The sequence below is a fragment of the Chiloscyllium plagiosum genome, unplaced genomic scaffold (assembly GCF_037043375.1).
Source record: "Chiloscyllium plagiosum isolate Xiang-an unplaced genomic scaffold, Cpla_swu_hap1 HiC_scaffold_12, whole genome shotgun sequence".
Classification (NCBI taxonomy): Eukaryota; Metazoa; Chordata; class Chondrichthyes; order Orectolobiformes; family Hemiscylliidae; genus Chiloscyllium; species Chiloscyllium plagiosum.
The window spans coordinates 107,431,836-107,451,857 of NW_028270150.1; the positions used below are offsets into that span (position 1 = coordinate 107,431,836).

Below are 20,022 nucleotides of genomic sequence, written 5' to 3' on the forward strand. Positions count from 1 at the left end.
AGTCGTACGAGGATAGGTTGAGAGTTCTCGGCCTTTTCTCGTTGGAACGGCGAAGGATGAGGGGTGACTTGATAGAGGTTTATAAGATGATCAGAGGAATAGATAGAGTAGACAGTCAGAAACTTTTTCCCCGGGTACAACAGAGTGTTACAACGGGACATAAATTTAAGGTGAAGGGTGGAAGGTATAGGGGAGATGTCAGGGGTGGGTTCTTTACCCAGAGAGTGGTGGGGGCATGGAATGCGCTGCCCGTGGGAGTGGTAGAGTCGGAATCATTGGCGACCTTTAAGCGGCATTTGGATAGGTACATGGATGGGTACTTAATCTAGGTTAGAAGTTCGGCACAACATCGTGGGCCGAAGGGCCTGTTCTGTGCTGTATTGTTCTATGTTCTATGTTCTAAGGGAAAATAGCACTGCTGCAATGGAACATGAACACAACTGGAAGTCAAGAAATTTGAATATAAAAGTTTTTCTAAATAAAAAGTGACCAAGTAGCTCTGCGAAATTAAGACACCCTCAGAAATGACTGGGAGATAACAGGTATGTTCGTCATAATTTTCAAAATTCCCAAATTTAAGAATTGCCATTTTTGTTTGAAACGCTACTAATGTCATTATTAAGAAGAGAAGGTGAGAGAAACCAGGGAACTTATACATTCAGCTGTCACTTTACCATTAACGATGAGAATTTTACTAGAATCTGTCATCAAACATAAAGTGACCAACTACTTGGGCAAGGAGCAGTTGACACAAGAAAAGTAAACGTGATGTGAACTGTGCCACATGTGTGACTTTTATTTAATCACGAGGTGTATGCATCATTATCAAGGCCACCATTTATAGCTCATTCCTAATCAAACTGGAGAAAGTGATGGCGATCTGGCTTCTTGAGTCATTGCAGTCCTTGTAGTGTGGGTACTGTGTTGTTAGGGCAGGAGTTTGAAGATTTTAACCCAGTCATGCCAAAGGAACTGCAATAAAGTTATAAATCAGGATGGTGGTCAGTGCCATGAAATGGAACTTTTGAATGGGGTGGTTGTGGATTAGATGCCCTTGTCCTTTTTGATCATAGCGGTCGCAGGTTTGGACGGTGCTGTCCAAGAAGCCTGAGAGGATTGCTCCAGTGCCTGTTCTAAATGGTGGCAACTGTTGCCATTGTATGTCAGTGGTGGACACAATGAATGTCCAAGGTGGTCATGGTGGTAAAAGGAGAAGTGGGGCCGATTAGGGATCCGCAATGGGCTTCGCATGGAGGAAGGGATATTCTGGAGCTGCTGAATTTACCAAGGAATAGCATGTTGTGCAAGTCGTGGTGAAGCCTAATTCACTTGTGAAGGCCTAAAAGCTTCAGTCTGTCAGTATTTGAAATTGATAAGGCAACAAGACTGGATGACATTAGCTGTGAAATTCCTGTCTTCCACAGTCTCACTGCAAGTGGATTCGATAACTACAAACATTATGCCCTTGCTCAGAAGCAATTGCAGGCCAGTCAACTAACGTCGGCTGTGGCTAAACGGTTAGAAACAATAATTCAGGACAAAAGTAATGGTTACTTAGTCATTCGGGACAGAAACGTACCCTTCGGTCCAATTCATCCATGTCAACCAGCATCCGAAACTGAACTAATCCCATTTGTCTCCTATTTGTGTAGCTGTCCAAATGTCTTTTACATGTTGTAATTATACCCACTTTTACCACTTCCTCTGGCTGCTTATTCCATACATGCACCACCCTCTGTGTGAAAAACGTTACTCCTCAGGTTCCTTTTAAATCTTTCCCCTCTTACCCTAACGTGTGCTCTGTAGTTTTGGACTTCCTTACCCTTGGAAAAAGATCTTGACTATTCACCTTATCCATGCCCCTCATGATTTTATAAACCTCTGTCAGGTCACCCCTCAGCCTCCTATGCTTCAAACGTCCCACCCTATCTAGCTTTTTCATATAAATCAAGCCCTCCAGTTCTAGCCTTGTAAAGTTTTCTGTACTCTTTCTCTTTTAAAATACATCCATCTATATCAGGGCAACCTTACCATGGCCTCACCAATGTCTTTCACCAACATGACGTTCCAACTCTTGTTCCAACTCTTGTTCTCAGTGCCAATGAAGGCAAGCATGCCAAATGGTTTCTTCACTATCCTGTCTACTTGCAATGCCAATGAATGCATGTTAATTAAGTATAAACAGCATGGGTTTGTTGGGAGGAAAATGGTGTTTGACTGGTTTACTGAAGATTTTTTGAACAAAGCTGCAGAGGATAATGCTGCTGATCACTTCCAAAAGATGTTTGATGCAGTGCCACACAACAGACATGTTGTTAAAGTTAGACCTCCCATGGAACATAAAAGACAGCATCAATGTGAATACAAAATTAGTTGAAGCTTAGGAAACAGAATAATCATTAATGAATATATTTTAAACTGGAGGAAGGTTTGTACTGGTGTTCTGCAGGTTAGTGTTTGGTACTTTTGGTTTTCCCGATTTATGTTAATGATTTAGATCTGGATGTACAAGGCAAGCAACACTAGGAAACGTAGTAAATTGAGAGCAGGATAGTGTAGAACTTCAAAAGGACATAAATTTGTTGATGGGAGTGGACTAACAAATCAAATTTAATGCAGAGAAGCATGATTTGGTTGCGTTTGGTGTGAAGAATGAAGATAGTCAATATAAGGGTCAATTTTTAAAAGGGTTTCAGGTCCAGAGGGATCTTGAGAGGTTTGTGTATTGTGATTGTGCTGTGGCTTTAAGCAGGTATTTTGTCCTTTTTCTTTGAAGAGAGATTGAACGAGAGGTGGAGAGCTATCTATACGAAAGTAACCATCTTGTGAGGCCTTTATGTTTTTTGAAAGTTGGAAGAACAGAAGCAGCCTGACTGGGTGTGGCCAGCTGTCATCGACCAGGCTTTCCAGTTTAGTTTTAGGTTTTTTTTAGGTTTCGTTTTAAGCAGTTGCTATTGTAGGCTTGAAGAAGTAGAAGCTATCTTTTCCGTCTCCGTTACAGTCAGAATCTGGAATTGCACTCTGTTATTGGATTACAAATCTATTTTCCTGAATTTTCCTTTTTTGTCAAGGAGTATGTGTATGAATTTAACCATATTGGAACGGATAATTAGTAATAGTTACTGGATCTATTATTTAAACACTCTAGTTAAAATACAAACAAGAGAAAGAAGAATGTAGAATAACAACTCTACTGGAAAACGTAACCAAATAATAGATCCAGTAACTATTACTAGAGTGTTTAAATGAATTGTTTTTGCTTAATATTGAGTAGTTTGGGCAGTTGCATCACATCAGGAACTTGGCAGTGCACATTTGCCTTTAAAATACAAAAATGTTAGAGTCTAGCATACCTTCTGATATTACAGAGACATGGTTGAAGGTGGGACAGAACTGGCAGCACAATATTGCAAGATATGACTGTTTTATATCTGACAGAAAGGGAAACAAAAGTGTTGGGGGAGTTGCGTTGCTGACTAGGGATGACAGCACAGCTGTGTTGAAGGAGGACACGTCAGAAAGAACTTGTAATGAGGCATTATGGGTACAGCTCAGGAATAGGAAGGGTAAAGTCAGTTGACAGTTTTCTGTAGACCACCCGACAGCCCACGGGAGACAGAGAAACAGATATGCAGTCAGGTAATGGAGGTGGGGGATGGAAAGGGGGCTGAGAGATAAATAGGAGAGCAGGGGTTGGGGGCAAGATAGCTAGGAAGACGATGGGGAGATGCAGGTGGGGGAGTGATAGTGATAGGTCGGAGGGGAGGTTGAGTGCATAGGTGGGAAGGAAGACAGGTCAACAGGGCGATGCTGTGTTGGAGGGCTGAATTTGGGATGAGGTGGGAGATGGGGAGATTAGGAAACTAGTGAAGTAGATGTTGATGCCGTTTGGTTGAAGGATCCCAAGGTGGAAGATGAGGCGTTCTTCCTCCAGTTTCTGGTGGCTTGGATTTGGCGCTGGAGGGAGCCCAGGACTTGCATGTCCATGGCGGAGTGGGAGGGGGAGTTGAAATGGTCGGCCACAGGATGGTGGGGTTCTTTGGTGTGTGTGTGTGTCCCAGAGATGTTTCCTGAAATGTTCTGCAAGTTGGCATCCTGTCTCCCTAATGTAGGAGGAGACCCCAAAGCAACAGACACAATAGGTGAGGTGGGTGAATGTGCAGGAAATTCTCTGCTGGATGTGAAAAGATCCTATTGGGCCTTAGACTGAAATAAGGGGGTGGGGGAGGTGAGAGAGTAGGCTTTACACTTCTTTGGGGGCAAGGGAAGATGTTTTTTGGGGGGGAGGAGGGGAGGGATGTGGACCTAATGAGGGAGTCAGAGAGGCAATGGTCTCTGCAGAACGCAGATAGGGGTGGGGAGGAAAATACATATCTGGTGGTGTTGTCTAATTGTCGGTGGCCGAAATGGTGGAGCACAGTGCGCTGTATCTGGAGACTAGTTGGGTTAGAAAGTGAGGACCAGGGGTATTAATGGAAAAGTGTCTATATGACATAGGGTAAACATATAAGCTTTGTTTTCCATTCAGAAAAATGTAGAATTGAGCAAGCTTTATAAAATTCTTGACCTCATCCCTTGCCAGAGGCACAGTGACCCTCAGGGTAAACCATCACCAGTAATATATCTTCAATGAGAGAGCAGCCCTACAATCCTTTGGGACGACAGCAACTTTGCTTTTACAGGACAGGACAGGGATAGAAATTAAAATCTGAAAGGTATGTTAAACTGGGACAGAATGTTGGTTCATCCTCAGCTGGAATACTGTGTCTAAATCTCAGCACCACACTTTAGGATGAGTGTGAAGACATTCGAGACAATGCAGAAAATATTCATGAGAATGGTTCCAGAAATAAGGAGCTTCAGTTACGTTGACAGATCAGCGAAGTTAAGATTGTTCTTCTCAGAGAAAGCTGAGAGGAGATCTGATTGAGCTTTGCACAATCGCAAAGCGACTGGGCAGAGTAGATGGGGAGAAATTCTTTTCATTTGTGTTTGGATGACAGAGCACAAATTGAAAGTAATTAACAAAAGAAGCATTAGAGACTCTTTCACACAGGAAGTGATTAGGGTCTGGAATGCACTTTCTAAGTGTGGGAAGTCCCAACCTCTTACCTATTCTGTAGATGCAGTGGTTGGCTCAGTTCGGTTCTACTCAGTGATAATCCCCAGGATGATAATGGTCGGAGAATCAGGTTTTTCTGTGACTTGTCCTTGCATGGGATTTATTCCCAAAAGGAAAACTAGTTTCCTTGTGACTATCGACAATACTAATTGAAGCATGAAAATGTTTTGTACTGGAAGAAGATTCTGTTCTGACCTGCACTGACTGGAGCCCCTGCTCCTTTTCCATTTTCCTGATTTCCCCAGTTGAATGTGTTTCGTGGAGATTTCACCAAAGACTTCCTGACTGCAATCAATCAATCCAGCCAAATAATTTCTGTCCCTATCTCCTACATTTTTATTACGAGTAAATAGAAGCAACAAAAGAAAATGGCAACAAAAACACACCAATTTTAATATTCCAGTGATTTGTTTTCTCCTGGTTTTCCTGATGGCAGTGAACAGGAGACTATTCTTGAGTCTTCTGACACTAGTGTTCGGTCCTTTAAAGTTGGCAACACTAATAGGATCCTACTGTCCAGTATTCTCTCTGGACCTGTTTATGTTCTCTAAGTAGCTGTCTAGTGCTTCAGTGTATCCTGAGTGTGCTTTGTATCAAAGTGTTTATTTGAATCAGCCACTTCATGTATTGATACTCATGGATGCTTATCGCTTTCTAGTTTCCTGCAGTGGTGAGAAGGGCAGAAGTGAGGGGCTGGAAGGTCTGTGATCTTCTGCAAGCTGTACTGAGATACTGCAATGATGTGGAGCAACACCCAACTGGAGGTCGCTACATTCGCACTCCTCTCTTTGACTGGCTGCTGGAGAATACATAAACCATTTACCCACAGAGTGCTGCAAGTCTGTCTGTTGAGGGTTGTCAGCTATGCACCACCCAAGTATTGCTACGCGTGCAACTTACTGAGCAGGGAACTGAGCCTGGAGGTTTGTGTTATTTATGACAAAGCATAATTAGGTCATTAACTCTCTCATAGTGTAAAGATAGGAAGGACTTTGTTGTGAGGGCAGGATTTTTGATCCAAATTAATACAAAAAACTGACTGGAAAGTTCCTCGAAGCTGCTCCTGCTGTGCCAGTGTCATTTTGTGCAAAGTATATTAAGAATCTCCAAGCCCATTTTAACAGAATAAGCACTGCTCTGATGATATTCCCACCTGTTTTGTGCTAGCTCAATACTCAGATCTGAAGAATTTGTAATCCCTCTCATAAGAATTAATTGAAGACTTATCAGTTCCTTGTGGAACAGTTCTGCCTTTCAAAGTTGTTCTTGCCATTTTTGGGAAAAAAACCCCTGTTGTTTTGGACCTTTTACGTAACCATTCCACTGATGCCAGTCTGCAATTTTACTGGTACCTAGTTCCAGAGACTTTTTCACCAGCTGATTAGAGGGTGAGGAACTGACTGCAATTGAACTTGCCAGCTCTTTTCTCCCTTGGTGCTACTTTTATGATCATAACTCACTCAGAGTTGAATCTGAGGCTTCATTGGAACCCAATGGTCCTGCTCACCATGAGACAAAGTTTCTCTAGCCCTTCACTAGGGGCTAATGGTCTATTTCACTTTGACCAGGCTTCACTGGACCTTCTGTTCACAAGCAGATGACACTATGATACCTCCTCAAAACTCTAGAAATTCCATTTCAAGACTCTACCGAGCTTTATTAAAGTACATGTCAATTTTTACTCGACTAAATTTTAATACTCAAGTTTGACTGCAGCACTCAGAGAATGTGCTGTGGAACTGGAAAATTGCCCGTAACTTTGTACCCTGACCACAGAATATGCCACCAGCTTCATAAAAGCAGGGAGAACAGTATATCCTTAAAAGATGGACTGGTGAGGAGTACTTCATCGTGCAAGTGCTTTCTGTCTGCACTTAGTTTAGTGGTAGAACCTGTTGTTGTTTATAAACAAAATTCTGACCAGGAAGAAATTTATTTTTGAGTTTGTCAGGACAGCTTATGGCATGTGGAGGTAAATCGCATTTTACCAGTATCTACCCAAGTGTGGTCAAACCTGCTCATTTATTCAAGTGCTGCAGTCTCTGATCCAAACCAGAGTTACTGAACCATCCTTGCGTTACCAGTCAGCTATGTGCAACAATCCTGCAAAATCAAGGGAGATTTCTCCAGAGAGTGTGCGCATTTCAAATTCACAACACTCCCTATTTCCTAAAGTGGACTGTTATAGATTTTAAATTTGATATTCTGTTTCCTCAGTTCTGGTTCACTTGTACAGTCATTCATTTAAGTAGTGTGCAGCTGACCACTTGCGCATTTCCCACTTAAAACATTTTATTGCAAGACATTCAAATAATCCAGAATTTGTAAGTGATACGCTAAATACGGGAGAATTTCTAGGGCCTGTCTGGCAATGTCAGAAAGTCAGATGATTTCCTTTACGGGCCTGTGCTGTGACTGACCTGAAATTCACACCACCCCTGCTTGTGATGTGAACCTCCCCAGGGGTGATGCCTTTGTATCTATTATTTGTGATTTCACAAAGAAGACAGTAAAAAACACAGAGGCAATGGATCCTGACTCTGGAGTTTTACTTATTAGGTCTGTCAACGGAAAAGATATATCGTTGCAAGAAACCATATTTATCACTTTTGTGTCAGTTATTATGTAGGTACCACATTCCCATAAACGGATCCCTTGGAGTAACGAGATGATTCTGTACAAAACACAGAGCATGATTTGAGTGTTGAATTGAAAATCCTACTCATCGTGGTTGCTGTGTAGACTTTAGAATTGTTTTTCATCCTAAGACCCCTTGGTGAGATTGAGGGAACGTTCAGCACTACACAGGGCTGCTCAACTTGTGATGTGTAAGTTGGTTCCAAAAGCATTACCTTTTCATGGAAGCTTAATATGCATTCCTCCACTTTAGTCAGTCCAACATGCACAAACCAACATGCTTGATCACATTGTCAGGTTTACCCACTGATACCTCAAATTCTCCTTGCACATTTGTTACGTTTCCAACAAGTTTAATATCTGGATTTGTTACAATATTGCCACAACAGTAGTATCTATGGCTGTTTTGAAGTTGCCATGTGCTAACGTAGTGAATGCCATTGTGAATTGCACCAGTTCTCAAACTTCCTTGAACTCACGATGGGCTGTGTGGATGGAGCCTTTTGAGTTGCCAAGTGTTTGTTGATCTTTGTCACACTAACAGAAACAAATTGTTTGCAGATTGCATTTTATCTAAGTATAGAATTGAAATTCATATGATATTGCCCAAAATTCAGTGACCTCATAATGCACTTTGGAATTCCACAGTTCCTGTCTTTGACTTTCCAATCTGGTCGTCATAAAAGAACATGGATTAGAGAATTAGGAATGTGTTTTCCCCACTACTTTGAACTCAACATAGCACCTTTTTAAAGCAAAGTGATAACAGCAGGGCCATAGAACTCGGTGAAAAATGTATTCCTGGTAACTTTGTCACTTTATCTTTGTGTGTTGCTTTGACTCTGCTCCAGTTGTATTTAGTGATGCCATTAAAATCTAACTTGATTCTGATAGTACTTATTTTGTTACTGTGCAGTGTTAATTCCATCGTAGCTCACATGCTGGGTAAATATGAAGTGTGTGATGTCTGCTGTTTGTAATCCCTAACTGTCGATATGAATTATGCCAAATATAGAGCAATGATGTTCATTTAACTTATAGTGATTTGATGTGTCAGCTATTAATCCAAGTGTACAATCTGTTCTCAGATTATATGCTGCAAGTTGCACTATGTTAATGTTATTTCTCCAGCAATGACTTAAATAAACTGTAAGTCATCCACTGTATCGGAGTGTTTTGTTTAGTAAAGAGGGGTAAGTTCTTGGGCACCCTGTGCTGGAGAGTGTCTTCTACGCAATTCACAGGCGGAAGTGATGATCTTCAAATGTATAGTGTGAAATCTTACTACTACCATGACAACCACTTTTAGTCAATTGCAGAAAGTTTGTATCGGAATTGCCAACTGTAATGCTGGAGTTCAACCAGCCCAAACCCCAGAGTCTATCATCTTGACATCTGCTTTTAGTTGAAATAACCTGCACTTTTTCAACACTCTTGTACCCCACCCCCAGCCACCACCTCCTCCATTACTTCCCTGTTCCCTTAATAGCCTGCAGGTAGGCTGAATGGAGGAGAAAAGAATTGTCTGCTCCCAGTGCCTGCACCAAGCCTGATAGATGCATTAATAAACAGGCCAGTTGGTCATTGTTCTGGCGTAGCATGGACTTGCACATTCCTTGCATTGAGACATTGACTCTGCTATTGAGTTTCTTTTAAGTTGGAATTTTCATGGAATGAGTGCCTCATCCTGAAAAAGGGCAGACATAAGGTGGATTTGGGTACCCGTCATGTTGTTCATAATGTGTATAAGACAGAAAGATTAATGTCCCTTCCGCATAATACAATTTTCTGAAGTTGTTTGGGAAATCTGCTGATTAAGCAATGCACACTCTGCATATTTCAGGTAGGGACAGTTGAGATGAGCTGAGGAAGTCCTTTATTTGTAAGGTATAGAAGACACAAAAGCAAAATACAGTAGATCCTGGAAAGAATTTTATACAGTTGCATCTTGGAATTTTGATATTGAACAGAACTGATTTGAAAGATGGCCTGGTGCTGTGAGGGCTCCCGTCAATACCTTGGAAGGTCAGCTTTGTTTCCTTGACATGGAAGAATGTCAAGCTTTCTGAAGCAGTGAAGCTGTAGCTACAATGGGAATTATCATGAGGTGTAGTTAGGTAGAAGACATCTTGTTTAAACTAATTAGGTTCACGTGTGGAAGTGTAACATATTCATTATTGTGTATCATTACAATCATATATTTTATACCGTTTGCACTGCTCAAAGCTCTCTGCCCGTCAAATCTAACTTGTTTTAATCTATACTGCGATATCACTCGAAACCAAGCCTCGCCCTGTGTAGGGCCAGCTTTAAGTGGAGCAAATTCTTGTGCAAAAGACGTGGATAGCCAGACCTGCTCTCTGGAAATTGTCACTATTGTGTACAGAGTTTTGGTAAGTGAGAGTAAACTCATCGAAAAGAATATTGTTCAGGCCACTTTCAGAGTAACGTAAACCACTGATGTTGAAAGGTTAGTGGTGATGGGCACAATCTGCTGTAAGTTCGTATGTTTATGCAGAAATTGCTTGCTTCATTTTTGTACACTTATTCATCTGGAATTAATTTGTATAAATCTTTTCTCACCAGGATAAAATATTGGAACATTTGACCCTGAGAGAGGAAGTACTTTTTGCCAAATTCCTATATTTACCAACAGAATAACCTTTTTAAAATAATAAATTTTAATTTAAAATATGCTAATAGGTTATCTTGTGTCGGTGTGGACTTGTTGGGCCAAAGGACCTGTTTCCATACTGTAGGAAATCTAATCTAATATTAATTTGTCACGGACCAGGCCAGAACCCCTCAAAACATTTCAAAAAGGATGCCCAGACGCTAACTTTTCTTGTTGTTTTAAGCAGATGTAGAGTGGATATTCTGGGAGCGATGCAGCTGGTCAAAACCCCTCTCTTTTAAACAAAAAAGAATTTATTTGGAGTACTGAATGAAACACAAACAAAAGAAAACAGAATACAGAACAAGTTAATTTATCCGAAAACCTAACAGACGATCCCAAATTAATAATGCTGTTCCAAATTCTTGCAACAATCCCCAATAACACCCCTTGGCAAAAAAGGTAAAATCAAACACTGGGTCTTACAGGAGAGAGAGAGGGAGATTGCAGCGACAGTCAACATGTGGCTGTTTATTTTTGATTCCCAGCTAACCAAACCAGTCCGGAGAAAATCTGAGCTGGGAGAACTGGCCACTAACCTTTAATTGTGCAAGCTTTCTTTTAAAATTTGAAAACCTTTTCACTTGGATAAACCCAGATATCTCGGCAACTCTGCCTTGTACTACACATTTTTTTTTAAAAAAGCCAAGGACAGCACAACCTTGTTCAAGGAGCAGTATCACCCCATAGTCTAACACAAGCCCACTGACCAAGATGTGTGTTGGGATTCCTATAGTTCCACATATGGTTTTATCAGCTACCTTTTAAATAAGGGTCCAGGGGTTCATTCTACATGCCTGCAGCTGAAATCTTTCACACAGTTGTCCTGCAACTTATTGGCTACCTCAATCAGAATCCTGCTCACGACATCTCGCAAACTCATGAATAATCTTCAAGCTGTCAAGAGTGTGGTGCTGGAAAAGCACAGCATCCGAGGAGCAGGAGAATCAATGTTTCGGGCATAAGCCCTTCATTAGAAATGAAACTTGTAGGCCAGGGGGCTGAGAGATAAATGGGAGAGGGGAAAATAGCTGGGAATGATCCTAAGGCTGTCACTTTTGGTCCTGAAAAGTACCCAGTCCACCTCCAGGGTACAAAAGGTAAAATGTTTAAAGAATTTGAGCAATAGATGAAGGAAATTATGTAGTAGCAACACACAGTGATTTCCACTAACTGGATACTAGTGTCAAGCTAAAAAGGATGAGTAATCTGTTATGAATATCACCATTAGCATGAAGGTACATAGGCTGTATATCTCAACAATTCCTGCTCAATGACCATATCCAGCTCACTGCCCTTCTCACTTACAGCCTGTCTTTCTCACTACCTCACCACCTCCTCGTGGCTTCCACTCGCCAACCCCTCTGGCTGTCTACAATTTTTTTATTGATGACCTTCCGACTTGTTGCCTCTCTTACTCACTGATCCCTGCCCCCCTCCCCCCCCCCACCGCCAGCCTATCTCTATTGACTGTCAGACCTCCAGTTCTGTGCCTCTCCCTTTTAGTGATCCTCTGTTGCTGCCAGTCATGGTTACTGACATTTCTCACCTCACATCCTGTTCCTGACCCTCCCTCACACTGCTAACCTTCTCTCTGACTGAACTTCCACCTTCTGACCTTTCCTTTTTCTTATACAGTACAGATTTAGGCCTTTCAGCCCACAGTGTCTATTCCGTCCAGCCAATACTAAACTGCTCTAATCCCATTTACCCGCACTTGGTCCATACTGTACCCTAGCAATTTAAATGTTCATCTAGATGCTTCTTAAACATTGCAAGAGTACCTGATTCCAACACCACCTCAGACACAGAATTCCATATTTCATCCCTCTGGGTGCACAGATCTTTCTACAGATCTTCTCTAAATCACTCAATCTTCACCTTAAACTTGGCTATGTCTGTTGTGAAGAAAAGATTCTCACATCTACCCTGGCTACACCTCTCAAGTTTGTATACCTCAATCAGCCTCCTCTGCTCCAGTCTCTCCTCATAACTGAGACTTCACCCCAGGCAACATCCTGGTGAATCTCCTGTGAACTCTCTCTGGTGTGCAGTCATGTTATTCTGATAGTGTGGTGACCAGAACTGCACACTGTATTCCATCTGTGGCCGAACCAATGATTTATAAAGTTGTAAAAAGACCTCCTTGCTCCCAAATTCTGCACCTTAACTAATGAAGGCAAGAAAACCATATGCTGCCACTATCACCATGTCTAGTTATGCTAACACCTTCAGGGATTTATGGATTTGTACACCAAGGTCCCTTTATTCTTCACTGCTCCTTATGGACCTACCATTCATCGGGTATATCTTCCCTTTATTAGACATCCCAAAATGAATCACCTTGTACTTATCAGGATTAAATTCCATCTGTCATTGCTCTGCCTAATGTACCAGCTGATCAATATCAGGCTACAGCCTGAGACATAATTGCCATCAACAACCCCTGCCACTAATTATACCTGGATGTAGGTTTGCTCACTGAGCTGGAAGGTTTGTTTTCAGACATTTCGTCACCATACTAGGTAACATCTTCAGTGTGCCTCCGAATGAAGCATTGGTGGTATAGCCCGCTTTCTATTTATATGTTTGAGTTTCCTTCGGTTGGTGATGTCATTTCCTATGATGACACCATTTCCTATGATGATGTCATTTCCTGTTCTTTTTCTCAGTGGGTGGTAAATGGGATGCACGTCAATGTGTTTGTTGATAGAGTTCCGGTTGGAATGCTATGCTTCTAGGAATTCTCGTGCGTGTCGCTGTTTGGCTGGTCCTAGGATGGATGTGTTGTCCCAGTCGAAGTGGTGTTCTTCCTCATCTGTATATGAGGATACTAGTGAGAGTGGGGCATATTTTTTTGTGGGGAAAGTGAGGTCTGCAGATGCTGGAGATCAGAGCTGAAAATGTGTTGCTGGAAAAGCGCAGCAGGTCAGGCAGCATCCAGGGGACAGGAGAATCGACGTTTCGGGCATAAGCACTTCTTCAGGAATGAGGAAAGTTTGTCCAGCAGGCTAAGATAAAAGGTAGGGAGGAGGGACTTGGGGGAGGGGCATCGGAAATGTGATAGGTGGAAAGAGGTCAAGGTGAGGGTGATAGGTCAGACTGGGGTGGGGCGGAGAGGTCAGGAAGAAGATTGCAGGTTAGGAAGGCGGTGCTGAATTCGATGGATTTGACTGAGACAAGGTGGGGGGAGGGGAAATGAGGAAACTGGTGAAATCCGAGTTCATCCCTTGTGGTTGGAGGGTTCCTAGGCGGAAGATGAGGCGCTCTTCCTCCAACCGTCGTGTTATTGTGGTCTGGCGATGGAGGAGTCCAAAGACCTGCATATCCTTGGTGGAGTGGGAGGGAGAGTTGAAGTGTTGAGCCACAGGGTGGTTGGGTTAGTTGGTCCGGGTGTCCCAGAGGTGTTCTCTGAAACGCTCCACAAGTAGCCGGCCTGTCTCCCCAATATAGAGGAGACCACATCGGGTGCAGAGGATGCAATAGATGATGTGTGTCGGGGTGCAGGTGAATCTGGCGGATATGGAAGTTTTCTTTGGGGCCTTGGAGGGAGGTGAGGGGGGAGATGTGGGCGCAAGTCTTGCACCTCCTGCGGTTGCAGGGGAAGGTGCCGGGAGTGGAGGTTGGGTTGGTGGGGGGTGTGGATCTGACGAGGGAGTCACGGAGGGAGTGGTCTTTACGGAATACTGATAGGGAAGGGGAGGGAAATATATCCTTGGTGATGGGGTCCGCTTGGAGGTGGCGGAAGTGACGGCGGATGATGCGCTGTACATGGAGATTGGTGGGGTGGTAGGTGAGGACCAGTGGGGTTCTGTCCTGGTGGCAGTTGGAGGGACGGGGCTCAAGGGCGGAGGAGCGGGAAGTGGAAGAGATGCGGTGGAGGGCATCGTCGACCACGTCGGGGGGGAGATTGCGGTCCTTGAAGAAGGAGGCCATCTGGGTTGTGCGTTTTTGGAACTGGTCCTCCTGGGAGCAGATGTGGCGGAGTCGAAGGAATTGGGAGAATGGGATGGCGTTTTTACAGGGGGCAGGGTGAGAGGAGGTGTCGTCCAGGTAGCTGTGGGAGTCGGTCAGTTTGTAGTAGATGTCCATGTTGATTCGGTCGCCTGAGATAGAAATAGAAAGGTCGAGGAAGGGGAGGGAGGAATCTGAGACTGTCCAGGTGAATTTGAGGTCGGGGTGGAAGGTGTTGGTGAAGTGGATGAACTGTTCAACCTCCTCGTGGGAGCACGAGGCGGCGCCGATACAGTCATCGATGTAGCGGAGGAAAAGGTGGGGGGTGGGACCAGTGTAGATTAGATTAGATTACAGCGTGGAAACAGGCCCTTCGGCCCAACAAGTCCACACCGACCCGCCGAAGCGCAGCCCACCCATGCCCCTACATTTACCCCTTACCTAACACTACGGGCAATTTAGCACGGCCAATTCACCTGACCTGCACATCTTTGGATTGTGGGAGGAAACCGGAGCACCCGGAGGAAACCCACGCAGACACGGGGAGAACGTGCAAACTCCACACAGTCAGATGCCAGAGGCGGGAATTGAACCCGGGTCTCAGGCGCTGTGAGGCAGCAGTGCTAACCACTGTGCCACCGTGCCGCCCACCGTGTAGTTGCGGAAGATGGACTGTTCCACATATCCTACGAAGAGGCAGGCATAGCTGGGGCCCATGCGGGTGCCCATGGCTACTCCTTTCGTTTGGAGGAAGTGGGAGGATTGGAAAGAGAAGTTGTTCTGGGTGAGGACCAGTTCAGTCAGTTGAAGGAGGGTGTCAGTGGAAGGGTACTGGTCGGTACGGTGGGAAAGGAAGAAGCGGAGGGCTTTGAGTCCTTCGTGATGGGGGATGGAGGTGTACAGGGACTGGATGTCCATGGTGAAAATAAGGCGTTGGGGACCAGGGAAGCGAAAATCATGGAGCAGGTGGAGGGCATGGGTGGTGTCCCGAAGGTAGGTGGGGAGTTCTTGGACTAATGGGGACAGGACCGTGTCGAAGTATGCCGAGATGAGTTCGGTGGGGCAGGAGGTAGAAACGGGCGGTGCGGGGTTGTGGGATTATGAGGTTGGAGGCGGTGGATGGGAGGTCCCCTGAGGTGATGAGGTTATGGACGGTCTGGGAGATGATGGTTTGGTGGTGGGGGGGTGGGGACATGATCAAGGGGGCAGTAGGAGGAGGTATCTGCGAGCTGGCGTTTGGCCTCAGCGGTGTAGAGGTCGGTGCGCCAAACTACTACCGCGCCTCCCTTGTCTGCTTGTTTGATAGTGAGGTTGGGGTTGCAACGGAGGGAGTGGAGGGCTGCGCGTTCCGAGGGTGAGAGGTTGGAGTGGATGAGAGGGGTGGGGGAGTTCAGGTAGCGGTTAATATCACGGCGGCAGTTGGCTATGAAGAGGTCGAGGGCAGGTAGGAGGCCAGCACGGGGTGTCCAGGTGGATGGGGTGTGTTGGAGGCGGGAGAAGGGGTCGTCAGAGAGTGGGCGAGAGTCTTGTTTGGAGAAGTCGGCACGGAGGCGAAGGCGGCGGAAGAATTGTTCGATGTCACGCCGTGTGTTGAACTCATTAATCCGAAAGCGTAGGGGAATGAAGGTGAGGCCTCTGCTGAGGACTGATCTTTCATCCTCAGAGAGGGGTAGGTCTGGAGGGATGGTGAAAACAGGGCAGGGCTGGGAGCTAGGACCTGGTGTGGGGCTGGAGCTGGGTGTGGGGGCGGGGTTAGGCCTGGGGGCGGGGATGGAGATCGGCGTGGGGGCGGGGTTGGGTGTGGTGATGGCGATTGGTGAAGGGGCGGGGTTAGACGTGGTGATGACGGATATGGGTGTGGGGGCGGGGTTAGGCATGCAGTCGGAGATCGGCGAAGGGGCGGGGTTAGGCGTGGTGACGGAGATCGTCGTGGGGGCGGGGTTAGGCGTGGTGACGGAGATCGTCGTGGGGGCGGGGTTAGGCGTGGAGATCGGCGTGGGTGGCTAGTTGATGTTCATGTATCCTGGTGGCTAGTTTTCTGCCTGTGTCTAATGTAGTGTTTGTTACAGTTCTTGCATGGTATTTTGTAAATGACATTAGGTTTGCTTGTTGTCTGTTTAGGGTCTTTCAAGTTCATTCGCTGCTGTTTTCGTGTGTTGGTGCGTTTGTGGGTTACCATGATGCCAAAGGGTCTGAGTAGTCTGGCAGTCATTTCCAAGATGTCTTTGATGTAGGGGAGTGTTTAGGGTTTCTGGACGCATTTTGTCTGCTTGTTTGGGTTTGTTGCTGAGAAATCGGCAGGCTGTGTTCATTGGGTACCCTTTTTAAATACACTGCATATGTGATTTTCCTCTGCTCTGTGTAGTTCCTCTGTGCTGCAGTGTGTGGTGGCTCATTGAAATAATGTTCTAATGCCGCTTTGTTTGTGGGTGTTGGGATAATTGTTTCTGTAGTTCAGTATTTGGTCCGTATGTAGATGCTGGTTTGAAGTTCTCCATTGGCTGTTCGCTCTACTGTGACATCTAGGAATGGCAGTTTGTTATTTTCCTTCTCTTTAGTGAATTTTATGCCAGTGAGGGTATTAGTGATGGTCTTGAAGGTTTCCTCTAATTTGTTCCATTTAGTGATGACAAAGGTGTCATTCACGTAGCGGACCCAAAGTTTGGGTTGGATGGTTGGCAGAGTTGTTTGTTCGAGTCTCTGCATTACTGCCTCTGTTAAGAGCCCTGATATCAGAGATGCCATGGGTATAGAAATAGAAAGCGGGCTATACCACCATTGCTTCAGCCAGAGGGTGGGGACTTTTGGAACTCATTGCCGCAGAGGGCTGTGGAGGCCATGTTATTTTCCTTAATCCTGTTTGACAGTCTACATATCACCCCATACAGATGTGAAGAATGGCCTCGACATGATTTACACCGCCTTATTCCTTATGGCCGGCAACTTCAACCAAGCCAACCTCAAAAGGATGCTCTCACGGTACCCACCAACACATCATCTGCCCCACTAGAGAACTGAACATCCTGGACCACTGTTACACAACCATCAAAGATGCCTCCTGTTCCATCACCCACCCACACTTTGGAGAATCAGATCATGATGCTGTGTTCCTCCTCCCAGCTTATAAGCTGAAACAGGAGGATCCTTCACAGAAAGTGCTGGTCCGAGGCAGTGGAAGAGTGTCTCAGGGATTGTTTGGACCATATTCAAGCGCTCAGTGGAAAACCTGGACGAGTATGTCACCACTGCCACAGACTTCATTAGCAAATGCATGGAGAGGGCTGAATCAATCCGCGTGTTCCCCAACCGGAATCCTTGGAAGAACCGGGAAATCCTCTCCCCACTAATGACCCCAGGCCTACAGCATTCAAGTCGGACAATCAAAGTCTATACAGAAAATCCCGATACGACCTCCACAAAGCCACCAGTGATGCCAAGAGGCAATACTGGACCAAGTTAGAGGCCCAAATCAACTGTATGGACTCCCACTGCCTGTGGCAAGGCTGAAACTACATAACAGGATACAAAATGAAGCAGAGCAAGATTCGAGCTGAATGCCAGCAGCGTGGTGTCACCTGCCCTGACAGCCTTGGGTACATCTGTTCTCTTCGTCATCACTGCATACACCGGATCGGTCTTCTTGCAAGTCAACCTAAGGAAAGCCATGGGCCCGGGTGGAGCTCCCCAATCGAGGCAGTCTGGAAGACTACAGTTGATGTGGGCCATGTCCAGCCTCTCGAAGCACTTCATGATTATGGAGGTCCGAGCCACTTGGTAGTCACGAAGGGATGTTGTGTGTGCTTTCTTAGGTACTGGGATGATGGTGGTCTTTTTGAAGCAGGTGGGGATTTCAGCTGGGAGCAGGGAGAGGTTGAAGATGGCAGTGAATACCACTGCCAGATGCTCTGTACAGAATGTAACTTCATTGCTGCAGAAAGGCTGCCATCATCAAAGACCCGTCCCACCCCAGCAATGCTCTCCTACACCCTCTTCTGTCAGGCAGAAAATACAGAAGCTTGAACAGCAGCTTCAGAAACAGCTCCTTCCCTGCATTATTAGACCGAAGAATGGACTCTCTAACTTCAAATAATGCTAATCTTGTTAATGTTGATCTTGTCTAGTGCACATCCTATATGGTGTAACCTGTTTGCCTTACTCTGTCCAAGTTTTGTTTTCACCCTATGATCTTTATGTCCTTACTACGATCTGCCTGTGCTGCTCAAAAACAAAGCTTTTCACTGTACTTAGGTATACGTGACAAGAAATCAAATCAAATCAAAGACATTTCTTGGCTCCTTTTAGATTAGATTTCCTACAGTGTGGAAAAGGCCCTTCGGCCCAACAAGTCCACACCGACCCTCCAACCCTCCTAATTCCTTGTTTGAGTTATTTTCTGCTGTACTTTTGTATCTTTTGAGGGGTCTGCCTGCCTTCAGTTTTCTATATCTTACATATGCCTCCTTTTCCTTTTTTGACTACGCTCTCAATTTCACTTGTCAACCAAGATTCCTAAATCTTGCCATCCTTATCTTTCATTTTCACAGGAACTTGCTGGTCCTAAACTCTGTCAACTAGCCTTTAAAGATTCCTATTTGATGGATATGGATATGAGCAGCTCTCCCCAGTCAATATTTTCTGGTCCCTGCCTCATAGTGTTAACCTTCACCCAATCTAGTAATTTCACCTGAGGAATACTCTCATCCTTATCCATAAGCAGCTTGAAACTTACAAAATTATGGTTACTGTTCCCAAAATGATTCCCGACAGAAAAATGGCCCCTTCCCTCAGATTATTTGCATTTTGTTTCAAAAAACTACCTAGGATACACCTATTTCTCCTGCATTCAAGCCTCTGGTACTAAGGGGAGCCCCAGTCAATACAGGGAGAGTTAAAATCACCCACAACAAGCACCCTTTTTTAAATCTTATTCTTCCATAATCTGTTCACATCTCTGTTCCTCGATCACCCTCTGGCTGGTGGGAGGCCTGCAGTACGATGCCATCAAACTGATTGCACCCTTCCTATTCCAGAGCTGTACCCATACAGCCTTGCTAGGTGAGCCCTGCAAGGTTTCCCTCCCCAGCGCCCCCAGTACAGCTGTGATATCCTGTCTAATCAGTAACACAACTCCCCCACCTTATTTACATCTCTCGATCTCACTAGAAATATCTAAATCTTGTGTCGACTCTCTTTCACCTTAGTCTCTGTAATAGATGCAACATCAGAAGTTTACCCTTTTCACTCTTTAAATAAAAACAAATACACATCAGACTTCAGTGACCTCACTCTGGCTGTTTTTCCTCTTAGAATTAGAATTTACTATCATATACTCAAGTACAGTAATACAAGAAGTGGGCGGCACAGTGGTTAGCACCGCGGTTAGCACTGCTGCCTCACAGCACCAGAGACCTGGGTTCAATTCCCGCCTCAGGCAACTGACTGTGTGGAGTTTGCACATTCTCCCCGCGTCTGCGTGGGTTTCCTCCGGGTGCTCCGGTTTCTTCCCACAGTCCAAAGATGTGCAGGTCAGGTGAATTGGCCATGCTAAATTGCCTGTAGTGTTAGGTGAAGGGGTAAATGTAGGGGTATGGGTGGGTTGCGCTTCGGCGGGTCGGTGTGGACTTGTTGGGCCGAA

The 20,022-nt window shown here is 45.0% G+C and overlaps 1 protein-coding gene across 8 annotated transcripts in view; it reads left to right on the forward strand.

The window, feature by feature from the left end:
* The window catches only part of akap11 (A-kinase anchoring protein 11), a 104,054-nt gene extending 95,129 nt beyond the window's left edge, over positions 1 to 8,925 (forward strand). For all 8 annotated transcript variants that reach the window (XM_043694429.2, XM_087993172.1, XM_087993170.1 and 5 more), the window contains one exon: positions 5,781 to 8,925. In XM_043694429.2, coding sequence (XP_043550364.1) covers positions 5,781 to 5,936 — 156 coding nt within the window. In that variant the 3' untranslated portion in view covers positions 5,937 to 8,925. The remainder of the gene's footprint in view (positions 1 to 5,780) is intronic.
* The last annotated feature ends 11,097 nt before the right edge of the window (positions 8,926 to 20,022 follow it).